Here is a 22,763-nt window from a genome sequence, read left to right on the forward strand (position 1 = left end):
ATAACCCCTGATCCCCTTATTAATCAAGAACCTATCTATCTCTGTCTTATAAATACTCAGGTGATTTGGCCGCCACCGCCTTCTGCGGCAAAGAGGTCCACAGATTCACCACCCTCTGGCTGAAGAAATTCCTCCTCATCTGTTTTAAAGGATCGTCCCTTTAATCTGAGATTGTGTCCTCCGGTTCTAGTTTTTCCTAAAAGTGGAAACATCCTCTACATGTCCACTCTATCCAGGCCTCGCACTATCCTGTAAGTTCAATAAGATCCCCCCATATCCTTCTAAACTCCAACGAGTGCAGACCCAGAGTCCTCAACTGTTCCTCATACGTTCTTCATTCCAGGGATCATTCTTGTGAACCTCCTCTGGACCCTTTCCAAGGCCATCACATCCTTCCTTAGATACGGGGCCCAAAACTGCTCTGAATATTCCAAATGGGGTCTGTATGAAGTGGGGTGCAGGGGGCACGAGGACCGCCCAACATATGAGTTGGGCATGGGGGGGGGGGTCATCTCTTCCTGCACTGGCCACTGGCGAGCCTTTTCCCACTGAGGCCCAGAAAATAACAGGATGCGGTTCGATAATGGGGCTGTCCCACCCCGACAAGCATCAGGAACGGCCCCGCTAATCCCGCCCAGAACGGGACTCCTTTTTTTCGTTTGATCGCGCCCGTTCAACCTCCATCCACCGCATTGTGCCCGCTGATATCAACTTCCTATGGCACCGACCTCATTCTGTCATCATCAGTCTGTGCCGCGAGGGGCACTTCTGTGCTGTGGAAACGGGAGTTAGCAAGAATTAAGATCATTTCCGCGCTGCGTTAAACTTAGCTGATTCCTGCGATGAAGGGGGTTGTCTCCTGAGGGAAAGTTCAAAGGTCGGTCCTGCACTCATGGGCGTCTGGGAGAATGAGGTGATGAGGGGGCTCCAGAGGGTCATGACGGGGAGAAGGTTCCCCCTCGTGGGGGAATCTAGAACGGGGTGGGGGGAGTAGCACAGTTTCAAATTAAAGGGTTTCCCATTGAAGACAGAAATGAGAAGGAATTTCTTCTCCCAGAGAACTGTTAGTGTTTAGAATTCCCTCCCATCGGGAGCAGTAGAGATGGGTCATTGAATATGTTCATGGCTGAGGGAGACAGATGTTTGATCGATAAGGGAGCATGGAAGGACAAACAGGAAGGTGGAATTGAAGCCGCAATCAGATTAGACGTGATCTTATCGAATGGTGGAGAAGGCTCGATGGGCTGAATGGCTGACTCCTATCTCATATGATCCGAATAATCCCTGGGCAGGGACTGCTAGGTGCAGAGTAGGGCTCCCTTTCCCTGCTCCAACACGGAATCCAAATCCAGAGCGACACTTCCTGCCGCATCGATGTTACACTTACCGCTCCCAATACAGTAAAACGGCTAAACCATTCAGGCCACGTAACAGTGCTGAATTATTGACTCGTGAAAACTAAACCCACAAGCAGCTGAATAGAGAATTTCCAAGCTCATTAACGGGAGGACACTTACAACATCCGAGGGGTGATATACACCCCATTATTCTGAGCTTTCACTTATCACCTATGATTTACCCTCACCGAATGAGTAATAACTCCAGTCACATTGTCCTAACCAGGCTTGGAAAGCTCCCGCTGTAATAGTATGCATGACACACAAGACTACATTATTGCTTATTCCTGTGGGGGTTTGCTCGGTGTCATGTGCTGCTGCATAGTCAGCAACTGCAAGGTCAACAGGGGGTAATTGCTGAGGACTTAACAGCAAACTGCACATGGAAAAACAACGCAGAGGATGTGGGCTAGCGCGTCCACCGTGAATTTGATCTGTCATTGGCCAATTGCGGCTCTGCTCGCAGCCAATGCCAGGGAAACGTCCTCCTCAGTTACCGGGCAGGATAACATCAGAGCAGCTAGAGTCAGGATTGAGCGTCCTGCAGCCTTAACCCCCTCAGTGCTTCCCCTTCAATGGCAGCCGGTTTGAAGGGCCAAGTAAACGATTTCTGTCTATGCATCCTTGGCCAGCGTAGCAGAGCTGCAATTGGCTCACCGTGGACGGGCAAAAATGAGCAACGATTCCTTCACTTAGTGGGTCTCATTGCCAACGAGGGCGGTAGGAGCAGAGATGATTTCAGCAGGATATAGTGTGTGTATTTGCTGAAGATATACTTACAGTGTGACAGAGATAGAGCAGGAAGAACAGGACTGATTGGATTGTTCTACAGAGAGCTGACATGGATTCAATGCGCAGAATAGTCTCAGTGCGCAGACTGTGTTGGGGTCTTGAAGGATTCCTTCTAGTAATGCACCCGTAGGTACAGAAGGCCATTCTGCCCATCGAGCCTGCTCCGCCAGTCAATAAGGTCGTGGCTGATCTGATGGGACCTTACCTCGTTTTTTTTTTTACAGTGAAGGAGGCCATTCGGCCCATCGAGTCTGCACCAGCCCTTGAAAAGAGCACCCCACTTAAGCCCTATCCCTGTAACCCAGTAACCCCACCTAACCTTTTTGGACACTGAGAGCAATTGATCGTGGCCAGCACCCGGAGGAAACCCACGCAGACACTGGGAGAACGGGCAGACTCCACACAGACAGTGACCCAAGCCGGGAATCGGACCCGGGACTCTGGAGCTGTGAAGCAATGGTGCTATCCACTGTGCCGCCGATCAGTCAAAAGTCTAACTCAGCCTTGAATATTTATTGTGCTTTGGGGGAGAGAATTCTGAACACTAATGACCCTCAGAGAGGAAATACCTTCTCATCTCCATCTTAAATGGAAGGACACATATTTTTAAACTCACCCCGCCCCCAGCTCTAAATGCCCAGGAGGTGGAAAATCCTCAGCAGCAAACCTCATAATCTTAAATGTTTCACTGAGATCACCTCTCATTCTTCTAAACTGCAACGAGTAGACCATAAGACGTAGGAGCAGAAGTAGGCCATTCGGCACATAGAGTCTGCTCCAATAATACTGCTCAATATTTCCTCATCAGACAATGGGCCCGATCGAACAGCCTCATCGTGCCCAGAGCCCTCTTGCGAGATTTGTGATGCTTGCGAGACGTAGCGATCTGGATCTTATCCTTGCTGGACGGGATACAGATTTACATTATTGAATGAGCAGTGGGGCTCAATTAAATATGTCGGTGCCAGATTCTCCCAAGGCCCGGGAGCAAATGCCTGCACCCGAGAGAATTCGCCATGACACCGTTCAGCACTGGCCCACACAAACATGGACCAGGCGTAACAGCACCTGGGGGGGGGGGTCTCCCAGGCCATTGGAGGGCCCGAGGTGGTCAGGGTAGTATCCTGGCACTCACCCTGCCTCCTGGGTACCGTGGCACTGCCAGGGGGCCCAGGTGGCACTGCCAGGGGGCCCAGGTGGCACTGCCAGGGGGCCCAGGTGGCACTGCCAGGGGGCCCAGGTGGCACTGCCAGGGATTGAGCCCGGGGATGCCATGCCCTTAATAGGTGGGGTGAGGGGGTGCTTGAGGACCCCCTGACAGGGAAGATGGGGTGTTGGGGAGGGGTCCGGAGGATATAGTGTGGGGTCCAGAGATCAGGGTGGCATTTAAGAATGGGGGAGGTGGGGGTGGTGCAATGGGTCACAGTCTCAGGATACAGGGCAGGCCATATTGGGTGGAGATGATGATCTACATCTCAGAGTACTCATGATTGGGTGCTTGGTGGTCAACATTCATGCCACACAAATGCATTCAATGACTATCTGCAACAAGGGGCCTCACGGTAGCATGGTGGTTAGCATCAATGCTTCACAGCTCCAGGGTCCCAGGTTCGATTCCCGGCTGGGTCACTGTCTGTGCGGAGTCTGCACGTCCTCCCCGTGTGTGCGTGGGTTTCCTCCGGGTGCTCCGGTTTCCTCCCACAGTCCAAAGATGTGCGGGTTAGGTGGATTGGCCATGCTAAATTGCCCGTAGTGTAAGGTTAATGGGGGCGATTGTTGGGTTACGGGTATACGGGTTACCTGGGTTTAAGTAGGGTGATCATTGCTCGGCACAACATCGAGGGCCGAAGGGCCTGTTCTGTGCTGTACTGTTCTATAAAGACAGGATCTAACAATGTCCCCCATTACTGCCGCTGAATCCTCCAGTATCAACATCCTGGGGGTTATCCTTGACCTACGGACATATAGAATTAGATGTAGCCTCTTTGGGTTAAAGGGATATAGGGAAGAAGATGAGATCAAGGTATTGAACTTGATCCGCCATGATCATAATGAATGGCGGAGCAGGTTTGAAGGGCCGAATGGCCTCCTCCTGCTTCTATTTTCTACGTATATGAACTAGGAGCCAGCCATTCGGCCCCTCCAGCCTGCTCTCCCATTCAATAGGATCATGACTGATCTTATTTTTAATAAATTTAGAGTACCCAATTAATTTTTTCCAATTAAGGGGCAATTTAGCGTGGCCAATCCACCTAGCCTGCACGTTTTTGGGTTGTGGGGGTGAAACCCACGCAGACACGGGGGGAATGTGCAAACTCCACACGGACAGTGACCCAGAGCTGGGATCGAACCTGGGACCTTGGCGTCGTGAGGCAGCAGGGCTAACCCACTGTGCCACGATGCTGCCCGGATTATGACTGATCTGATTGTAATCTCAACTCCACATTTTCACCTGCCCACAACCATAAACTGAACTGGACTAGCCATTATATGGTTACCAGGGCAGGTCAGAGGCTGGGAATTCTGCGGCAAGTAATTCACCACCTGACTCCCCAAAGCCCGTCCACCATCTACAAGGCACAGGTCAGGAGTGTAATGGAATACTCTCCAGTTCCTGAGCGCAGCTCTGGCAACCCTCAAGATGCTCAACAACATCCAGGACAAAGCAGCCCCGCCTGATTGGAACCCCTTCCACAACAACAAACATTCACTCCCTCCAGCACCGATGAACAGTGGCAGCCGTGTGTACCATCTACAAGATGTACTGCAGGAACTCACCAAGGCTCCTTAGGCAGCACCTTCCAAACCCACGACCACTACCATCTAGAAGGACAAAGGAAGCAGACTCATAGAAACACCGCCGCCTGGAGGTTCTTGCAAGTACCACACCCGCAAGTTCCCCTCCAAGCAACTCACCATTGAGACTTGGAAATATATCGTCCGTCCCTTCACTGTCGAGGGTCAAGATCCTGGAACTCCCTTCCTCACAGCACAGTGGGTATACCTACACCACAGGGTCTGCAGCGGTTCGAGATAGCAGCTCACCACAACCTTCTGGAGGGCAATTAGGGATGGCCAATAAAAATGTTGGTCCAGCCAGCGACCGTGAACAAATTTTTAAAAAAATAATTGACTCGATATCTGCTCGTAGCACAACCTTCGCATCCCAGGATGCAATCCAATGAATCTTTGTTGCACACCCTGCTTAGATAAGGAGACTAAAACCAGACATATTCTTCTCTGCATCCCGAAACAATCATCCTAAAGGTGGGAAAGGATCAGGACTAAGTGATAATTCAGAGGGGCATCAAATCGAGACAGCTTTCCTCCCCTTTCCAATCCTGTTTAATTACATTTTCAAACACTCTCGGATGCTATACAGCGCCCTGAAGGGGAAACAAATAAATATAAAGCTTTAGTCTCAATTGAAGATCACCGCCCCAAACAATACATACAGTAAAAATTAACTATAATTCTCTTGTGCAAAAATGTGATAACCGCTCTTCATAAATTACTAGCAAATCTGTAATAAACTTAGATAAAGAAATATAATGGAAATCTCTGTAAAGTTTCTGTACATGCAAATCTGGTCAAGTAACAGAACTGAATTAATTATCCCTTTTGCTTTTTGTGGCTACTAACAGCAGTAAGGGTGAGGTAAACATATATTTTATAGATATATCCATTTTTAATCACAGCTTCTGTTTCCCTGATTGGATGCTTTTGAAGAGTTCTTCGTCCAAAGGGACATACTTCTGTTGTTTTTGATCGAGGAGATAAAGTCTGTCCTTAATGACTCTGGGGTCAAACCCTTCCTTTCTCATCTCTGTTTTTTGGAATTTGAATGTTCCTGGGAATATTAAGGAAAAGCGAGATGTCAGTGTCCGGAAAGCTCAATGTTAGCGATGGCTCATCAGCACACCAGGGGCTGGTTTAGCTCTCTTGGCTAAATGGCTGGCTTTAAAAGCAGGCCAGCAGCACGGTTCGATTCCCGTACCAGCCTCCCCGGACAGGCGCCGGAATGTGGCGACTAGGAGCTTTTCACAGTAACTTCATTGAAGCCTACTCGTGACAATAAGCGATTTTCATTTCATTTCATTTCATTTCCCGGAGTCAGGAGATTGTGGATACAACCCCCATTCCACAGACTTCATCCACGATCGACACTCTTAGTGCAGTACTGCGGACAGTCGGGATAAATGGGTCTTTTTCCAGATGGCAAGATGTAACTAGTGGGTTGCCACAGGGTTCGGTCCTTGGGGCCCCAACTGTTTACAATGGACTTGGATACAAGGACAGACAGTTCTATAGCCAAATTTGCAGATGACTCTAAAGTAGGTGGGACAGTAAGTTGCAGAGGATACAAGTACCTTACAAATGGATAGATAGATTAGGAGAGTGGGCCAAAATGTGGCTGACGGAATTTAACATAGCCAAGTGTGACGCATGCATTTTGGTCGGAAAAATGGGATGGCAACTTATTCTCTAGATGGGGCGAGACTTTGGGGTGCTCCGCTGCAGAGGATCTGGGTATCCTCATGCATGAGTCACAGAAACTTAGCATGCAGGTGCAGCAGGTAGTAACAAAAGCAAATGGAATGTTGGCATTGAGAGCTCAAGGAATAGAGAATAAAGGAAAGGAAATGTTGTTGCAACTGTACAAGGCATTGGTGAAACCGTGCCTGGAGTATTGTGCACAGTTTTGGTCCCCCTTTTTGGAGGCAGTTCAGAGGAGGTTCACTGGATTGAGTCCAGATATGAGGGGTTTGTCGTATGTGGTGAGATTGAGCAGTTTACGCCTATATTCTCTCGAGGTTGGAAAAATGAGGGGAGGTCAAATTGAGGTGTCCAAGGTGATAAAAGGTATGGATAAAGTAGACGTGGAGCGGATGCTTCATGGGGCATTCTAGAATGGGAGGTCACTGTCTCAGGATAAGAGGTAGCAGAGTTAAAACAAAGATGAGGAGAAACTACTTCTCCCAAAGGCTTGTGAATCTGGGGAATTCGCTACCCCAAGTGCGGTGGATGCTGGGACAGTGAGTAAATTGAGGAGGAGTTAGACAGATTTTTAATTGGTAATGGGTTGAAGGGTTATGGAGAACAGGCAGGATGGTGGAGTTGAGGCCAGGATGAGATCAGCCATGATCGTATTGATCAGTGGAGCAGATTAGAGAGGTTAAATTGCCTAATCCTGTTCCTAGTTTTTAAGTTCTGATGTTCTAAGAAAAAAATATTCTATCTAATTTCACCATCCAGCTCTTGGTTTGTAGCTCTGGTGGTAACAGCACCTCAAGCACAAATCTGGAGTTCTTAAAAAATAAGCTGATTTCTTGATTAATATGTAGATCAGGGGGGTTATGGGGATAAGGCAGGAGAAGGATAAGGAACATTTCAGCCATGATGGAATGGCAGCGGAGACTAGATAGGCCGAATGGCCCAATTCTGATCCTATATCTTGTGGTCTTAGGAAGTGCGGCCCTGTCAGAGGGTCAGTACTGAGGGAGCGCCAGACTGCCAGAGGGGGAATACTGAGGGAGCGCCGCACCGTCAGAGGGTCAGTACTGAGGGAGCGCCAGACTGCCAGAGGGGGAATACTGAGGGAGCGCCGCACCGTCAGAGACGCAGTGTTGCACTATCAGAGGGGCAGTACTGAGGGAGTGCTAACTGTCAGAGGGTCAGTGCTGAGGGTGTGCTGCACAGTCAGAGGGTCAGTACTGAGGGAGTGCTGCACTGTCAGAGGGTGAGTGCTGAGGGAGTGCTGCACAGTCAGAGGGTCAGTACTGAGGGAGCCCTGCACCGTCAGAGGGTCAGTACTGAGGGAGTGCCGCACTGTCAGAGGGTCAGTACTGAGGGAGTGCCGCACTGTCAGAGGGTCAGTACAGAGGGAGTGCCGCACTGTCAGAGGGTCAGTACAGAGGGAGTGCCGCACTGTCAGTGGGTCAGTACTGAGGGAGTGCCGCACTGTCAGAGGGTCAGTACTGAGGGAGTGCTGCACTGTCAGTGGGTCAGTACTGAGGGAGCGCCGCACTGTCAGAGGGTCGGTACTGAGGGAGTGCCGCACTGTCAGAGGGTCAGTACTAAGGGAGCGCTGCACTGTCAGTGGGTCAGTACTGAGGGAGTGCCGCACTGTCAGAGGGTCAGTACTGAGGGAGTGCGGCACTGTCAGTGGGTCAGTACTGAGGGAGTGCTGCACTGTCAGAGGATCGGTACTGAGGGAGTGCGGCACTGTCAGTGGGTCAGTACTGAGGGAGTGCCGCACTGTCTGAGGGTCAGTACTGAGGGAGTGCTGCACTGTCAGAGGGTCAGTACTGAGGGAGTGCCACACTGTCAGAGGGTCAGTACTGAGGGAGTGCTGCACTGTCAGAGGGTCAGTACTGAGGGTGTGCAGCACTGTCAGAGGGTCAGTCTGAGGGAGTGCTGCACTGTCAGTGGGTCAGTACAGAGGGAGTGCGGCACTGTCAGTGGGTCAGTACAGAGGGAGTGCCACACTGTCAGTGGGTCAGTACTGAGGGAGTGCCGCACTGTCAGAGGGTCAGTACAGAGGGAGTGCCGCACTGTCAGTGGGTCAGTACTGAGGGAGTGCCGCACTGTCAGAGGGTCAGTACTGAGGGAGTGCTGCACTGTCAGAGGGTCAGTGCTGAGGGAGTGTTGCACTGTCAGTGGGTCAGTACTGAGGGAGTGCCGCGCTGTCAGAGGGTCAGTACTGAGGGAGTGCCGCACTGTCAGAGGGTCAGTACTGAGGGAGTGCTGCACTGTCAGAGGGTCAGTGCTGAGGGAGTGTTGCACTGTCAGTGGGTCAGTACTGAGGGAGTGCCGCGCTGTCAGAGGGTCAGTACTGAGGGAGTGCCGCACTGTCAGAGGGTCAGTACTGAGGGAGTGCCGCACTGTCAGTGGGTCAGTACTGAGGGAGTGCCGCACTGTCAGAGGGTCAGTACTGAGGGAGTGCCGCACTGTCAGAGGGTCAGTACTGAGGGAGTGCTGCACTGTCAGAGGGTCAGTACTGAGGGAGTGCTGCATTGTCAGAGGGTCAGTACTGAGGGAGTGCCGCACTGTCAGAGAGTCATACTGAGGGAGTGCCGCACTGTCAGACAGTACCCTTTCTGACAGACCCAACACTACTCAAAGATGAGCAGGGAGTGGGGCCCACAATGTCTTGGCTGCCATTCAGCCCACAACCATAACAACGACAAGAGGGTAATTGGCTGATTGGCTGTTAACCTCCTTAAACACTAGGTGAATGCAACAGGACTGCATATGACAACATTCTGGGGAAAAGCATTCTTTCACAACATTCCCAAGAATTTGGAGAGTCTCGTACCCGTCTTGCTGACTGCCGGCAGTATCCGCAGGAAGACCGGCCGTGCGTACGGTGGCAGAGCCACCTGGAGGTCGGTGTAGAACGTCTCCAAGTCGACCCGATTGTTGGGGTCTGCGATGGCGGCCAGTCCAGTTTTACCTTCCGCCCCTAAAGATGACGTGGGGGGGAAACAGAAAGGATGAAATGTCAGTGAGGGAGGTACTCAATGTTTCAGTGACTGTAAATGGTGAAAGCAGAGTACAGTCGTGGCGCGTGTGTGACCTCCTCAATTACAGACAGACCATCAGGCAGACCATGGGCTCCCCTCCGAGTCACACACCATCCTGACGTGGAAACATATCGCCGTTCCTTCACTGTCGCTGGGTCAAAATCCTGGAACTCCCTCCCTAACAGCACAGTGGGTTAGCTACACCACACGGACTGCAACGGTTCCCAAGGGAAATTAGGAATAGACTAAAATTCTGCCCGAGCCAGCGACGCCCACATCCTGGGAAAGATTAAACAGTAAATGAGACCACAATTATTTTGAAGTGTCAGTTTGGGTTATTGCAGGACTTCCAAAAGTCACTGAACACCACCATCTGCTGGTCAGAGTTTGCAACTAAAATGTGATGAGTGACAGCAAAATTCAACTAATGTTAAGAGAAAGGTGTGAATACTATGACAGCGGCAGGACACGTACTCGAAAGCAAACGAGAAACGTTAATTTAAAACAAGAATAATGTACAGACCAAATGTTCCTCCACCTCCCGGTTGTACAATCCTACAGGAGGTAGTCATCCAGAGGGGGGTGACAGGGTGGTTTATTACAGGTAGAGGGGATTGACAGTGTGGTTTATTACAGAGGGGATTGACAGTGTGGTTTATTACAGAGGGGATTGTCAGGGTGGTTTATTACAGAGAGAGGGGATTGACAGGGTGGTTTATTACAGAGAGAGGGGATTGACAGAGTGGTGTATTACAGAGAGAGGATTGTGGTTTATTACAGAGAGAGGGGATTGACAGGGTGGTATATTACAGCCAGAGGGGATTGACAGGGTGGTTTATTACAGAGAGGGGATTGACAGGGTGGTTTATTACAGAGAGGAGATTGACAGGGTGGTTTATTACAGAGAGAGGATTGACAGGGTGGTTTATTACAGAGAGGGGATTGACAGGGTGGTTTATTACAGAGAGAGGATTGACAGGGTGGTTTATTACAGAGAGAGGGGATTGACAGGGTGGTTTATGACAGAGAGAGGGGATTGACAGGGTGGTTTATTACAGAGAGGGGATTGACAGGGTGGTTTATTACAGGCAGAGGGGATTGACAGGGTGGTTTATTACAGGCAGAGGGGATTGACAGGGTGGTTCATTACAGAGAGAGGGGAATGACAGGGTGGTTTATTACAGAGAGAGGGGAATGACAGGGTGGTTTATTACAGGCAGAGGCGATTGACTGGATGGTTTATTACAGGCAGAGGGGATTGACAGGGTGGTTTATTACAGGCAGAGGGGATTGACAGGGTGGTTTATTACAGAGAGAGGGGATTGACACGGTGGTGTATTACAGACAGGGGATTGACAGGGTGGCTTATTACAGAGAGGGGATTGACACGGTGGTGTATTACAGAGAGGGGATTGACAGGGTGGTTTATTACAGAGAGATGATTGACAGGGTGGTTTATTACAGAGAGAGGATTGACAGGGTGGTTTATTACAGAGAGGGGATTGACAGGGTGGTTTATTACAGAGAGAGGGGATTGACAGGGTGGTTTATTACAGGCGGAGAGGATTGACAGGGTGGTTTATTACAGAGAGGAGATTGACAGGGTGGTTTATCACAGGCAGAGGATTGACAGGGTGGTTTATTACAGAGAGAGGATTGACAGGGTGGTTTATTACAGGCGGAGAGGATTGACAGGGTGGTTTATTACAGGCGGAGAGGATTGACAGGGTGGTTTATTACAGGTAGAGGGGATTGACAGGGTGGTTTATTACAGGCAGAGGATTGACAGGGTGGTTTATTACAGAGAGGGGATTGACAGGGTGGTTTATTACAGAGAGAGGGGATTGACAGGGTGGTTTATTACAGGCGGAGAGGATTGACAGGGTGGTTTATTACAGAGAGAGGGGATTGACAGGGTGGTTTATTACAGAGAGGAGATTGACAGGGTGGTTTATTACAGGCAGAGGATTGACAGGGTGGTTTATTACAGAGAGGGGATTGACAGGGTGGTTTATTACAGAGAGGGGATTGACAGGGTGGTTTATTACAGGCAGAAGGGATTGACAGGGTGCTTTATTACAGAGAGGGGATTGACAGGGTGGTTTATTACAGGCAGAGGGGATTGACAGGGGTGCTTTATTCCAGAGAGGGGATTGACAGGGTGGTTTATTACAGAGAGAGGGGATTGACAGGGTGGTTTATTACAGAGAGGAGATTGACAGGGTGGTTTATTACAGGCAGAGGATTGACAGGGTGGTTTATTACAGAGAGGGGATTGGCAGGGTGGTTTATTACAGAGAGAGGATTGACAGGGTGGTTTATTACAGAGAGAGGGGATTGACAGGGTGGTTTATGACAGAGAGAGGGGATTGACAGGGTGGTTTATTACAGAGAGGGGATTGACAGGGTGGTTTATTACAGGCAGAGGGGATTGACAGGGTGGTTTATTACAGTCAGAGGGGATTGACAGGGTGGTTTATTACAGAGAGAGGGGAATGACAGGGTGGTTTATTACAGAGAGAGGGGAATGACAGGGTGGTTTATTACAGGCAGAGGCGATTGACTGGATGGTTTATTACAGGCAGAGGGGATTGACAGGGTAGTTTATTACAGGCAGAGGGGATTGACAGGGTGGTTTATTACAGAGAGAGGGGATTGACACGGTGGTGTATTACAGACAGGGGATTGACAGGGTGGCTTATTACAGAGAGGGGATTGACACGGTGGTGTATTACAGACAGGGGATTGACAGGGTGGTTTATTACAGAGAGATGATTGACAGGGTGGTTTATTACAGAGAGAGGATTGACAGGGTGGTTTATTACAGGCGGAGAGGATTGACAGGGTGGTTTATTACAGAGAGAGGGGATTGACAGGGTGGTTTATTACAGAGAGGATATTGACAGGGTGGTTTATTACAGAGAGGGGATTGACAGGGTGGTTTATTACAGGCAGAGGGGATTGACAGGGTGCTTTATTACAGAGAGGGGATTGACAGGGTGGTTTATTACAGGCAGAGGATTGACAGGGTGGTTTATTACAGAGAGGGGATTGACAGGGTGGTTTATTACAGAGAGAGGGGATTGACAGGGTGGTTTATTACAGGCGGAGAGGATTGACAGGGTGGTTTATTACAGAGAGAGGGGATTGACAGGGTGGTTTATTGCAGAGAGGAGATTGACAGGGTGGTTTATTACAGGCAGAAGATTGACAGGGTGGTTTATTACAGAGAGGGGATTGACAGGGTGGTTTATTACAGAGAGGGGATTGACAGGGTGGTTTATTACAGGCAGAGGGGATTGACAGGGTGCTTTATTACAGAGAGGGGATTGACAGGGTGGTTTATTACAGGCAGAGGGGATTGACAGGGTGCTTTATTCCAGAGAGGGGATTGACAGGGTGGTTTATTACAGAGAGAGGGGATTGACAGGGTGGTTTATTACAGAGAGGAGATTGACAGGGTGGTTTATTACAGGCAGAGGATTGACAGGGTGGTTTATTACAGAGAGGGGATTGACAGGGTGGTTTATTACAGAGAGGGGATTGACAGGGTGGTTTATTACAGACAGAGAGGATTGACAGGGTGGTTTATTACAGAGAGGGGATTGACTGGATGGTTTATTACAGAGAGGGGATTGACAGGGTGGTTTATTACAGAGAGGGGATTGACAGGGTGGTTTATTACAGGCAGAGGGGATTGACAGGGTGCTTTATTCCAGAGAGGGGATTGACAGGGTGGTTTATTACAGAGAGAGGGGATTGACAGGGCGGTTTATTACAGAGAGGAGATTGACAGGGTGGTTTATTACAGGCAGAGGATTGACAGAGTGGTTTATTACAGAGAGGGGATTGACAGGGTGGTTTATTACAGAGAGGAGATTGACAGGGTGGTTTATTACAGAGAGGAGATTGACAGGGTGGTTTATTACAGGCAGAGGATTGACAGGGTGGTTTATTACAGAGAGGAGATTGACAGGGTGGTTTATTACAGGCAGAGGATTGACAGGGTGGTTTATTACAGAGAGGAGATTGACAGGGTGGTTTATTACAGGCAGAGGATTGACAGGGTGGTTTATTACAGAGAGGAGATTGACAGGGTGGTTTATTACAGGCAGAGGATTGACAGGTGGTTTATTACAGAGAGGGGATTGACAGGGTGGTTTATTACAGAGAGGGGATTGACAGGGTGGTTTATTACAGACAGAGAGGATTGACAGGGTGGTTTATTACAGAGAGGGGATTGACTGGATGGTTTATTACAGAGAGGGGATTGACAGGGTGGTTTATTACAGAGAGGGGATTGACAGGGTGGTTTATTACAGACAGAGGATTGTGGTTTATTACAGAGAGAGGGGATTGACTGGATGGTTTATTACAGAGAGGGGATTGACAGGGTGGTTTATTACTGAGAGGAGATTGACAGGGTGGTTTATTACAGAGAGGGGATTGACAGGGTGGTTTATTACAGGCAGAGGGGATTGACAGGGTGGTTTATTACAGAGAGAGGGGATTGACAGGGTGGTTTATTACAGAGAGGAGATTGACAGGGTGGTTTATTACAGAGAGAGGGGATTGACAGGGTGGTTTATTACAGAGAGGAGATTGACAGGGTGGTTTATTACAGAGAGAGGGGATTGACAGGGTGGTTTATTACAGAGAGGAGATTGACAGGGTGGTTTATTACAGGCAGAGGAGATTGACAGGGTGGTTTATTACAGGCAGAGGGGATTGACGCTGGTATATTACAGGCAGAGGGGATTGACGCTGGTTTATTACAGCCAGAGGGGAATGACAGGGTGGTTTATTACAGAGAGAGGGGATTGACAGGGTGGTTTATTACAGGCAGAGGATTGACAGGGTGGTTTATTACAGAGAGGGGATTGACAGGGTGGTTTATTACAGAGAGAGGGGATTGACAGGGTGGTTTATTACAGGCAGAGGATTGACAGGGTGGTTTATTACAGAGAGGGGATTAACAGGGTGGTTTATTACAGAGAGGGGATTGACAGGGTGGTTTATTACAGGCAGAGGATTGACAGGGTGGTTTATTACAGAGAGAGAGGATTGACAGGGTGGTTTATTACAGGCAGAGGATTGACAGGGTGGTTTATTACAGACGGACAAGGGGTGATTTGTACAGTTTAGAAGAGGAAGAACAGATAGAGACTATTACCATCGGTTGAGGTGTCTTAGGCCCTGGGGGGTGGGTGCTGACCCAGGGCGGGGATATAACCTGGGTCCGTGGTGTCGTGAGGCAGCATATCTAACCATTGAGCCCTGTGCTTTCCCGAATGATAGATTTTTGAGTAAACGGCTCCTTCTGTTGCTTTGTGCCCATGTTCTCAATGGAAGCTAGAACTGAAGATTGTGTTACAGGCTCCGCCTATCTTCATCCCGCTCCCCAAAGCAGGTGGTCCACTAGCTGCCCGACACACATTCGGCTTTGTTGACCTTTATTACTGGGAGAATGGAATATACAAGTTGGAAGGTGCGGCTGCAAATGTACAGGCCATTGATTGGACTGCACTCTGTGCTGTGTACAGAAAGGTCTGAGGGAGCTGGACAGAAGGTAGACACAGAGAGGATATTACCCCTTGCAGGGGGAAATAGAGAACTAGGGCACATGGCTTCAGAGTAAGGGGTCTCCCATTTAAGACGGAGATGAGGAGGGATTTCTTCTCTCAGGGAAGTGTTTGGAATTCTCTTTCCCAGCGGGCAGTGGAGTCTGGTTCATTGAATAGATTTGTGGCTGAGTTAGAGAGATTTTTGATTGATAGGGGAGTATGGGAGGGGGCAGGCAGGAAGGTGGGGTTCAGGCCACAATCGGATCAGTCATTGTGGAACAAGCTCGAGGGGGAAAATGGCTTACTCCTCCTCCGAATTCTTATGTTTCGATATCAATGTGCTATTCCACCATGGTAAGCATCATCACAGAGCTCTCATCCGACATCAATCCACACACCTCCCAGCAGAGACCAATAGGCGGCGATCAGGAGCATACAAACCTCTTTGTTGGGGGTGGGTGTGTGATGCTGACACAGAAGGACGGGTCAGCTTTCGACTGCTGGTATCGCCATCTGGCCGAATTAAGGTCAAAGAAAACCCACCCCTTGGTGACACAAGCGCACACATGCAAATTAAACACTTACCTGGTACCTCAACCCCGTATACAACCACGTCAGCCATGCCGAGAATCCGACTGAGGGTTCCTTCGACCTCTGTGGTTGACACGTTCTCGCCTTTCCAACGGAAGGTGTCCCCTGTCCGGTCTCGGAAGTACATATAGCCATAGTCATCCATGATCAGGACATCGCCTGTTCACAACATAGGAAAGAAGGAGCCAGTGTTAGGAGTCAGGCCCTGAAAATGTGGTTGATTCTCCGCTAGCCGGGATTCCTGCTGGCACCTTGAATCGGACGCGAGGCCCAAAATGGGATTCTCGCCGGCCATCAAACCAATCGCGAGTCTCCTGGTCCCTTCCTCTGGAATGCTGCGGCCTCTTGGAATGTCTCCCCCCAGCTAGAGGTCCTGTGAGTGTTAATCACGACTGGTCCCTAGAAGTGTAGACTGGGAGCAAGGGGGTGAGTACCCTGTCCACACTTACCTCCAGGGGAGATGGGGGCTAGGGGGCTTGGCCTGGGCTGGAGGAGCTCAGGTCAGGGGTCTTTCCATGGATGGGGAAGTCCTCTCTGTAGCCTTGAAAACCTTTAAACACTCTTTCAGCATGTTGTGCTGGATATAGAAATTGTAGAATTTGTTAGGTATTATATTTGTGGCAGTAATATTAAAAACCCTGGATTAAAATGCATACAGGCATTGTATCTCCTAAACTGTAATTAAGGTGTGGTAAAAGGTGAGGTAATTATTGAGTTTAACCATTTATTTGTTTACAGAGGCTAATAGAATATTGTTTTAATTGCTGGGAGTCCATGGAAAGTAGATAATTCATGAAGGATTGTATTTTGTCCCAGCTAAGCAGGTGATGGAACATCTTCGTGAGATGGAAACAATGTAATTAATGGGAGGAGCCAGGTCTGTCTGTAATAATTCAGTCTGTTATAAGATTTTAAGTTGTACAGCATTTTGCAATAGGATTGGAGTCTGACTAGACAGAAGAATATTTGCGTTATTCCTGAAATGTGTCTTTCTCTCTCTCTCCCCAAAGATCCACACAGGTAAGTCATCTGTTTTGTTAACTTTTTGTATAATAAATTTAGAGTATCCAATTTTTTTTCCAATTAAGGGGCAATTTAGCATGGCCAATCCACTTACCCTGCACATCTTTGGATTGTGGGGGTGAAACTCACGCAGACACGGGGAGAATGTGCAAACTCCACACGGACAGTGAGCCAGGGCTGGGGTTGAACCCAGGTCCTCGGCGCCTTAGGCAGCAGTGCTAACCACTGTGCCCTGCTGCCCTTGTTAACTTTAATTATAAGTGGCATTTGAACTGTATTGCGTTCCTTAATTGGAATTAGTGGCAGGTGTAGATGGTAAATTCAAGATTTTCCTTTTATTTGAAAACTGTTTAACTGTTCATTGTAAAGCTATTTCTTTGATGTTAACGAGGTTAATTGTGTGTCTAGATTAAAGTTGGTGTTAACATAAAAGATACCTATTGGTCAGATTTATCACTCCTGGGGTGAAGTATTCTTTCCTCACTGTTTTAAAAATTGAAACATTGTTGGGGTTTCTTGTTGGGTATCCTAACATAAATTGGGGTCTGGTCCAGTGTCCCAACAATGCCAATAACAATGCTTTGTCAGGTGAAGGCAAATGTCTCCCCTTTGAGAAGCGTAGCACAAAAGCTTTGAACTGCATTGTTTATATTCAATTTCATAGTCGTTACCTTTTTACAAGCCTCTTGATTCACAGGTCAAGGTTATTTCAGAGAAGAATTCACTGTATGTTTATAGCTCTTTGTGGTCCATTAATTCTGAAGTGCTTCCTTTTTTGAGTAGATGTTGTTTCTAACCACAGGTTGTTTTTTTAAAAAGAGGCTGTTTCTTTGCTCTGAAGTAGTTTCTAGAAACACCAGGTGCTCTGTCCACCCTATCAAGCCCCCTCAGGATCTTACGTGTTTCAAATGTGGCCGATGACAGGGCCGAAGACCTGTTTCCGTGTTGGAACCTATATGTGTTTCGATGATAAGAGTTGAAGCTCAGAGGCCTTTTAACAAGGTAAGTGATTTGCAAGTTACTCAGTTTTCAAAAGGGGCCCAGTCAGCAGCCTCAGTGACCTCTGACCTGCTGCCTTTGAGGGAGGGGGAAGTCGAGCCTCGATTGCGTAATTGAGGGCAGTCAGCCAACAGTATTCCAATTTAAAAGGGCCGGAGAAGTACAAAGGATACCTGTAGGAATCCAAACTGTGAACATTTTATATTAGCCTCTTTTAAGTACGGAAGGATATATCTGCCTTAGACAGGTGCAAGTTTGATCGCTGGGTCTTCAGAGGAGAGATCTAGTAGGAAGATACTATATTCCCTGGTGTTTAGAAGAACGAGAGGTGATCTCATTGAAACGGGTGACTTTCCCAACGGAGGACAGAGTCAATGCTGAGGAGCAACTCTCTCTGGATAGAGAGTCCAGAAATGGGTCATTATCCCAAGGTATCATAGAATTTACAGTGCAGAAGGAGGCCATTCGGCCCATCGAGTCTGCACCGGCTCTTGGAAAGAGCACCCTACCCAAGGTTAACACCTCCCCCTATCCCAATAACCCAGAAACCCCACCCAACACTAAAGGCAATTTTGGACACTAAGGGCAATTTAGCATGGCCAATCCACCTAACCTGCACATCTTCACTGTGGGAGGAAACAGGAGCACCCGGAGGAAACCCACGCACACACGGGGAGGATGTGCAGACTCCGCACAGACAGTGACCCAAGCCGGAATTGAACCTGGGACCCTGGAGCTGTGAAGCCATTGTGCTATCCACAATGCTACCGTGCTGCCCATTAAGGAGTCCATCACTTAGAATTCAGACCTTGGGAAATTTCATCACCTTTGGAACGGTCTATCCCGGAGGGTAGTGGATGCTTCTTCATCGAAAGTCAGATGTTGATGGAGTCTTTGGTACCAAAGGAATTAAGGGAATATGGGGATTTGGACAGGAGGGGGAGCGGAGGTAGAAGGTTTGCCATGGTCATATCGAAAGGTGGCACGCGCTCGAGGGATTATGCGGTCTACTCTACTTCTATTTCACAACAACAAATGTTTATATAACTCCTTTAACGTAATAAAAGAGCCAAAGGTGCTTCACAGGAGAACTATAAAATGAAGTATGACACCAAGTCACAAAAGGAGATATTCGGTCGCATGAACACCAGCCTGGTCAAAGAGGCAGATTGTGAAAGACGCCACCTCATGAAAGTTCTTCCTTCCGCTTTGCTTTGAACCGGGCTGAGATTACTTCAGATTTATTTTGCCCAAGCTTCCTATGTCTGATTTGGGGTTAAGATGGAAATGCAGAAGTAAATTACGACAATGTGTGTGGGGGGGGGGGGGCTAAAGGGGCATTGACGTGGATGATCAACCATGATCACACTGATTGGCGGAGCAGGCTCGAAGGGCTGAATGGCCGATCCTTGCTTCTATATTCCTGAATGGATGGTACACTGACTCACCATCCCTCTCAATTCCCCCTCTTCCCAAGGGATTTATGACTCTCACTCATCTTTCTCAACACATTCCGGATTGCAGCTTCTAACTTTTGATTTGGCCAAAAGCCCCCAGTGGAGGTTACAGGCCGAAGGGCTGGCAAAGGGCCAAGAGGCAACGGTCAGCATTAATTTGCTTGGGGTTGTTGGGAAGGGGGCGTTAGTGGCAACCCCCAAATGTCACCCTTGCCCTCTTACCCGAGAGGTACGCTGCATCTCCCTTCTTGAAGACGTCGTGTGCAATCTTTTTGGTCGTCGCCGCTTCGTTCACATACCCATCGAACCTCCGCAGGGGGTCATTCTGGACAATCCGACCAACCAGCTGGCCCGGCTCACCTGAGGAAGGGACAAGAAAGTCACCAATCAGACCACATCCCTGGGATCAGCTTCCAGCTGAAAGAGTGACAGGAAGTGGACTTGCTTTGCTGGTAAAATCCCTCCTGCTTTTAAGGGTCTGACTGAACTACTGGCCTGATTTGTTAATTAGGTTGGGGTGGGGAGGGGGGGTGTATTATTTTAAAGTTGCACATTAAGGAGATCTTTTTTCCCGCAAAATAAAGACCTTGTCCTTGTGGTGTTCTTTGTGTTTAACTCAGGGTGGTTGGCACAGTGTTCACAAAGACCACAAAATAGTTTGAACTTAAACAAAGCTTTAAATTTATTAACACTACTAACTTGGATTCAACACATACTCCTAAAGAATACACAGTTGATTAATAACATTTAAACTACACTCATCTACAGTTAATCTTACTACTGATATAAACTATGATCTGCTCTCACTTACATGATCTGTACTTCTGACTCTCTCTAGCTAACTCCTGCACACTCCCCGCCAAGGCTTAGCATCACTGCCTTATATAGTTGTAACCGTAGCTCCCTCTAGTGGCTACGCTCAACACTTAATTAACCCTTGCAGTTCTCAGTTATGATAATACCGCACCCCTTATTTTATTTTCTTTCGTTCATGGGATGTGATGCTTCTGGCTCGGCCAGCACTTGTCACCCATTTCGAATTGCCCTCCAGAAGCTGGTGGTGAGCTGCCTTCTTGAACCGCTGCAGTCCATGTGGCGTAGGTACACCCACAGTGCTGTTAGGAAGGGAGTTCCAGGATTTTGACCCAGTGACAGATACATTTCCAAGTCAGGATGGTGTGTGGCTTGGTGGGGGGGGGGGGGGGGGGAAACTTTCAGCTGGTGGTGTTCCCACGTGTCTCCTGCCTTTGACCTTCTAGGTGGTGGATGTCGTGGGTTTGGAAGTTGCTGTTCAAGGAGCCTTGGTGAGTTGCTCCAGCGGGTCTTGTAGATGGTTCTTGCTGCTGCCACTGAGTTGATGATGGTGGGGTTCCAACCAAGTGGGGCTGCTTTGTGCTGGTTGGTGTCGAGCTTCTGGAGTGTCGTTGAAGCTGCACTCATCCAGGCAAGTGGAGGGTATTCCGTCACACCCCTGACTGTGCCTTGTAGATGGTAGTAAAGGAAATGGTGAGTCACGAGGTGAGTCACTCACCACAGAATTCCCAACCTTTAACCTGCTGGTTACCTCAGTGTTTATTGGACTGGTCCATTTGGGACTGCCGTCATGTGCAAAATCCAGCGTGATGACATCAGTCATGAACACGACATCCACACGTTGCTTTCTCAGAATAAGGTAGGTGGGCAGGTGCAGCCCACCCGCCATTTTGATAAAATAATGGACAAGAAATATACCTAGTTAACAAACCAAGTGACCCAAAAATTATTCTACCCACAAAGGGGCTGGTTTAGCTCACTCGGCTAAATCGCTGGCTTTTAAAGCAGACCAAGCAGGCCAGCAGCACGGTTCGATTCCCGTACCAGCCTCCCCGGACAGGCGCCGGAATGTGGCGACTAGGGGCTTTTCACGGAAACTTCATTGAAGCCTACTCGTGACAATAAGCGATTTTCATTTCATTTCATTTCAAATAATGGGGTTGGCTCGGAAAGGTGGGGAGTCTGCTTTTTGACCATCTGGGATAGGACAGCAGGAAGGGAGTGTACATCTTTTGGGGGAGTGCCCTGTATGTCTTAGGGGCAGACCCACTGCACCCCCCATCCAAGATGATAACCCCCCCTTTCTGCCTTCGTCAGGGTGGCCGATCGCTCCCTCCCCAAAAATCACAAACTTCCCCGAGTCCGGGTCCTTTGGGATCCATTGCTCTCTTCCTCCTTGGTCCGGTCGAGTACTGCATATGTGCAAAAAACAAACATCAAATATACCCCCCCCCCCAGGAAAATCTTCCGTAAGTTTGTGGTCAATGATAATCACCAGTCTGTCGATTCCCTTTCGTCCTCCAGCCCCTAATCCATTGCCGGGGAAGAAAGTTCCAACATTCTTAATAATAATCATAATAATCTTTATTGTCACAAGTAGGCTTACATAACACTGTAATGAAGTTACTGTGAAAATCCCCTAGTCACCACACTCCGGCGCCTGTTCGGGTACACTGAAGGAGAATTTACCTCACAAGCACGTCTTTCGGGACTTGTGGGAGGAAACCGGAGCACCCGGAGGAAACCCACGCAGACACAGGGAGAACGTGCTGAGTCCGCACAGACAGTGACCTAAGCTAGGAATTGAACCTGGCGCTGTGAAGCAACAATGCTAACCTCTGTTACCGTGCCCCTGTTGTATCTAGCCTAGGTGTTCCATTTTTCATATGTGAATCTCGAGTGCCTATTTGACTGAGGGTGGCATCACAGCAGACCCTGATTGTGTCAGAACACATGCATGCCCACACACACACATACGTGCATGTCCACATGCACACACTTGCTTCAGTGACACTCGATCTCTAACTCAGCATGGTCAGGAGATTTTCGCTTTTAAACACCAAGAGGATTTTGATCATATTTTGTGCAAGGGCTGATTGCCTGTAAACACCAGTTGCTCAGTTACGAGAGGCTATTGGGCTACCTGGTTTACAGGGGATGCAGACACCATCACGGCCTCGAATCAGCTCCATTGTGTCCTCATCTACCTTAACTAATCGGATTGGGTAGACAAAGGGAAGAATGCGGCTATTAAATCCACAGGCACCAACCTACAAAAGGAAATGAGACAATTAACTTTGAAACTACAGCCCGACGTCCCGTGGTCAATTCCCAAGGCTCCACACAACACCATCATTACATAAACCCCAGGCATCCCGGCCTACTGCCCACAAACTAGAGATTCAAACTTCTCAGCAAACTGCGTTTCCCCAGTCCCATCAAGCAAGAGAATAATCCCCCCCCTGGCAGCAGTAATAAAAAATACCCATAAATTTTCACAGCGCTCTGTCACTTGGTTGCAATGTTTGCAGATAACACACACACAAATCTGAGTGACTGCATCCTCCTTTAGTGGTCCCACCCCACTAACAATGGAAGCAA

General features: G+C 48.7%; 1 protein-coding gene across 1 annotated transcript in view; it reads right to left on the minus strand.

The window, feature by feature from the left end:
• Nucleotides 1-5,511: 5,511 nt before the first annotated feature.
• The window catches only part of slc27a4 (solute carrier family 27 member 4), a 60,994-nt gene continuing 43,742 nt past the window's right edge, over nucleotides 5,512-22,763 (minus strand). Inside the window, exons 7-11 of the mRNA XM_038781872.1 lie at nucleotides 22,306-22,432; nucleotides 19,572-19,709; nucleotides 15,865-16,029; nucleotides 9,508-9,654; nucleotides 5,512-6,039 (exon numbers count right to left, since the gene is read on the minus strand). Of these exons, the coding sequence (XP_038637800.1) occupies nucleotides 5,882-6,039; nucleotides 9,508-9,654; nucleotides 15,865-16,029; nucleotides 19,572-19,709; nucleotides 22,306-22,432 (735 nt within the window). The 3' untranslated portion in view covers nucleotides 5,512-5,881. The remainder of the gene's footprint in view (nucleotides 6,040-9,507; nucleotides 9,655-15,864; nucleotides 16,030-19,571; nucleotides 19,710-22,305; nucleotides 22,433-22,763) is intronic.

Source organism: Scyliorhinus canicula, chromosome 21 (genome assembly GCF_902713615.1).
Source record: "Scyliorhinus canicula chromosome 21, sScyCan1.1, whole genome shotgun sequence".
Taxonomy (NCBI): Eukaryota; Metazoa; Chordata; class Chondrichthyes; order Carcharhiniformes; family Scyliorhinidae; genus Scyliorhinus; species Scyliorhinus canicula.